This window comes from Palaemon carinicauda, chromosome 26 (assembly GCF_036898095.1).
Source record: "Palaemon carinicauda isolate YSFRI2023 chromosome 26, ASM3689809v2, whole genome shotgun sequence".
Classification (NCBI taxonomy): Eukaryota; Metazoa; Arthropoda; class Malacostraca; order Decapoda; family Palaemonidae; genus Palaemon; species Palaemon carinicauda.
The window spans coordinates 53,679,693-53,682,821 of NC_090750.1; the positions used below are offsets into that span (position 1 = coordinate 53,679,693).

The window sequence follows — 3,129 nt, forward strand, 5'->3', positions numbered from 1 at the left end:
GCCTGTCCGGGTTTCTGTTTTGCGGAGTAAATCAAAGTGACCGTTAAAAGCTAAAGTTGTTATAAACTTATATTTCCGTATGTTTATCATTTTGCCTTCCATATGTTTAATAGTATTTTGCCGTGAAGTGTTAATGTTAAAAATACGGTGCTGTGCTCTTTAAGAATAATCAGATTGCGTATCAAGAGTTATTTTTATTTGTTAAAGTGAATGCATTCGTTCATTTTTCTTTTGTTTACGTCTTGAAGTTAATTTTTTCTCGATTGTATAGTTTTGAATATGGAGCCTTTCAGCATTAGTGATTTTTCCAGTAACCCAAGTGTGCATTATTTGCGTAATCATCGCATGAGGAAGGATGACTGGTTGGCTATAGCAGTGAATTATGACATTTCTGTTAGAAAGGTGTGGAGGAAATCTCAGATTAAGAATTTTGTTATAAATGCTTTGGTTGAGGGGGAGACTTTGCCAGAGGAAGCTTATGATTTATTAGATGAAGAGGGATCCAAGTTAACTCTCAAGCAGTTAGAATTGCAGTATGCTCGTGAAAAAGAGGAGATAGACAAGAGAGGAGAGAGCGTGAGGAGTTGGAGAGGAAAGAGAGGAGAGTGCGTGAAGAGTTAGAGAGGAAGGATAGGATAGAACGAGAGGAAAGAGAGTGAGAGAGCGTGATGAGTTAGAGAGGAAGGATAGGATAGAACGAGAGGAAAGAGAGCACAGATATCAATTAGAGCTGTTGGAGAAAAAGAGAACGATAAAAGATAACGTGAGCCAAGGCGATGAAAGTGAACAGGTAATTGATGTTGTTAAGGCTTCTAAAATGATTCAGTTGTTTGATGAAGCGGATCCAGATGAGTTCTTTATGCTTTTTGAAAGACTTGCGCTTAATTTGAAGTGGCCTAAGCGTTTATGGCCCGTAATCTTGCAGCCGTCATTAAAGGGTAAAGCTAGAACAGTTTTCTTGTCGTTAACATCTAGTGAGAGTAATGATTACGACTTTACTAAAGATAGTATCCTGAAAGCTTATGAGCTTATGGCTGAGTATTATCGTCTCAAGTTTCGAAGATATAAGAAGTTTGATTCGCATTCATATATTGAATATTCACATAATCTTGTTAAATTACATGATAAATGGTATACAGCAGCAAGTGTCACTATCTTAGATGAATATAGGGAGCTCATTTTACTTGAACAATTCATTAGAGGTGTTCCTATTGATGTTCAGAGATACTTATTTGAGCGTGAGGTTACAACTTTACAAAGAGCAGCTGTGTTAGCTGAGAATTACAGTTTAATTAAACCACATCAACATAGTCAAAGACAATCCAAGAAATCTCCAGGTAATGTATCAGAGGAGAAGAAATCCTCTGGCTCATACAGTAGAAGTCTGTCTGAGGTTAGGTGTTACAAATGTAACCAGCTTGGTCACATGAAGGCAAGATGTCCTAGTAATTATAAGGAGGGGAAGAGCGAATCTTCGGATCAAATATGGCAATTAGGAAGGTCCAGCAGGAAATTCCTGTTTCTCATTGTGATAGGTTAGATAATGAGTTTGCTCCTTTCAAGTTTGATGGGGTGGTGTCAGTGTCAGATGACCTACGTAGAAGTGTGCCTGTTAGGATAGTACGGGACACTTGTTCTTCTAATAGTCTAATTGTAAAAGGAAAGGTTCCTGGATTGGAAAAGACTTTTACATCCGATAGACTGGTTGTTAGAAGTTTGGGTGGGACTGGTAACAGTTCCCTTGTGTAGGTTATATCTGCATTGTGGTTTATTAGCTCGTTATGTCACAGTTGGGGTGGTGGATGAATTGCCCATTCGAGGTGTTGATTTTCTTATGGGGAACGACTTGGCAGGAGGGAAGGTTGTACCTAGTCCCGTAATTGTTGACACTCCATTAGAGGTAAGCCCCGTGGAAGATCCAGTATTGTATCCTTCTTGTGTTGTACAGCGTAGCAGAAGTCTGGCTGTGGTAGAAGTCCCACGAGAGCGTGGAACAGATGTGACCAAGGACGTCAATGTAAGTACTACGTCAGGTACTTTAGGAAAAGATGCTGTTGGTACAGTTGACGTAGATATCAATATTGATAGTTTATTCCAAACTGATAGTTTTGGAGGTAATGTAAAAGAGAAAGAAATTGGGCTAGAAACTAAGTTTGGTTTGAAGACTGGTAACGTAGTAATGGTAAATACTGTAAACTCAATAGAAAATGAAAATAATTCAAGTAATGTTTTTGATTACTCTGATAATCTTTTTGATATGAAATGTTCTGATATTATAAAAGCTCAACAGGAAGATTTGTCTTTGCAGTCTATTTACAGTGAAGTTGTTGCAGAAGACCAGATCAATACGGAGCCAGTATGCTATTACCTGAGGAATGGACTACTGATGAGGAAGTTCAGATCTTTGCATACTCCGGCAAGTTCAACTTGGGAAATCAGGAATCAGATTGTTATTCCAGCGAGCCTAAGGCAAAAAGTATTACACATGGCACATAATGTATCTTCTTCACACTTAGGAATAAGGAAGACTTTGAGTGCAGTTCTTCAACTCTTTTACTGGCCTGGTATAAGGAAAAGTGTCACTGAGTACTGTAAGTCTTGTGCAGTATGTCAGCTGGTTGGTAAGCCGAATCAGATTATAAAACCTGCCCCTTTACAACCTATCCCTGTTTTACCTGAGCCTTTTGACAAAGTCATATTAGATTGTGTGGGTCCTTTACCCAAAAGTAAGAAGCAGAATCAATATACGATTACAATGATGTGCAGTTCCATTCGTTATCCTGATGCCTATCCACTTAGGAACATAAGTTCTAAGACACTGATCCCAGTTTTAATAAAATTTTTCACTCAGTATGGTATCCCCAACGATTATCCAGACTGATAGAGGAAGTAACTTTACCTCTGATTTATTTAGACAGGTTATGGCAGCTATGAGCATTAAACATACCTTGTCCTCGGTATACCATCCAGAGAGTCAAGGAGCCCTGGAACGGTTCCATCAGACGTTGAAGGATGCCCTTACGAAGTACTGTCAGGAACATCGGACAGACTGGGATGAAGGATTACCATTCGTGTTGTATGCCATCCGCAACACTCGACAAGAAAGTCTTGGATATTCTCCAGCCGAGT

At 39.1% G+C, this 3,129-nt stretch overlaps 1 protein-coding gene across 1 annotated transcript; it reads left to right on the plus strand.

Annotated features, from left to right (window-relative positions):
• Nucleotides 1-279: 279 nt before the first annotated feature.
• Nucleotides 280-2,881, plus strand: LOC137619914 (uncharacterized). The gene is made up of 3 exons (XM_068350197.1): nucleotides 280-576; nucleotides 926-1,535; nucleotides 1,791-2,881. The coding sequence occupies exons 1-3, from the start codon at nucleotides 280-282 to the stop codon at nucleotides 2,879-2,881; spliced, it is 1,998 nt and encodes a 665-aa protein (XP_068206298.1).
• The last annotated feature ends 248 nt before the right edge of the window (nucleotides 2,882-3,129 follow it).

Excerpts from the sequence above, each read along its gene's own strand:
- LOC137619914 (XM_068350197.1), top strand. The coding sequence starts at position 280 with ATGGAGCCTTTCAGCATTAGTGATTTTTCCAGTAACCCAAGTGTGCAT. Across the intron at positions 577-925 it reads TAGACAAGAGAGGAGAGAGC|CCGTCATTAAAGGGTAAAGC; the intron begins GTGAGGAGTTGG and ends GTAATCTTGCAG. Across the intron at positions 1,536-1,790 it reads CCTGTTTCTCATTGTGATAG|TTGGGGTGGTGGATGAATTG; the intron begins GTTAGATAATGA and ends GTTATGTCACAG.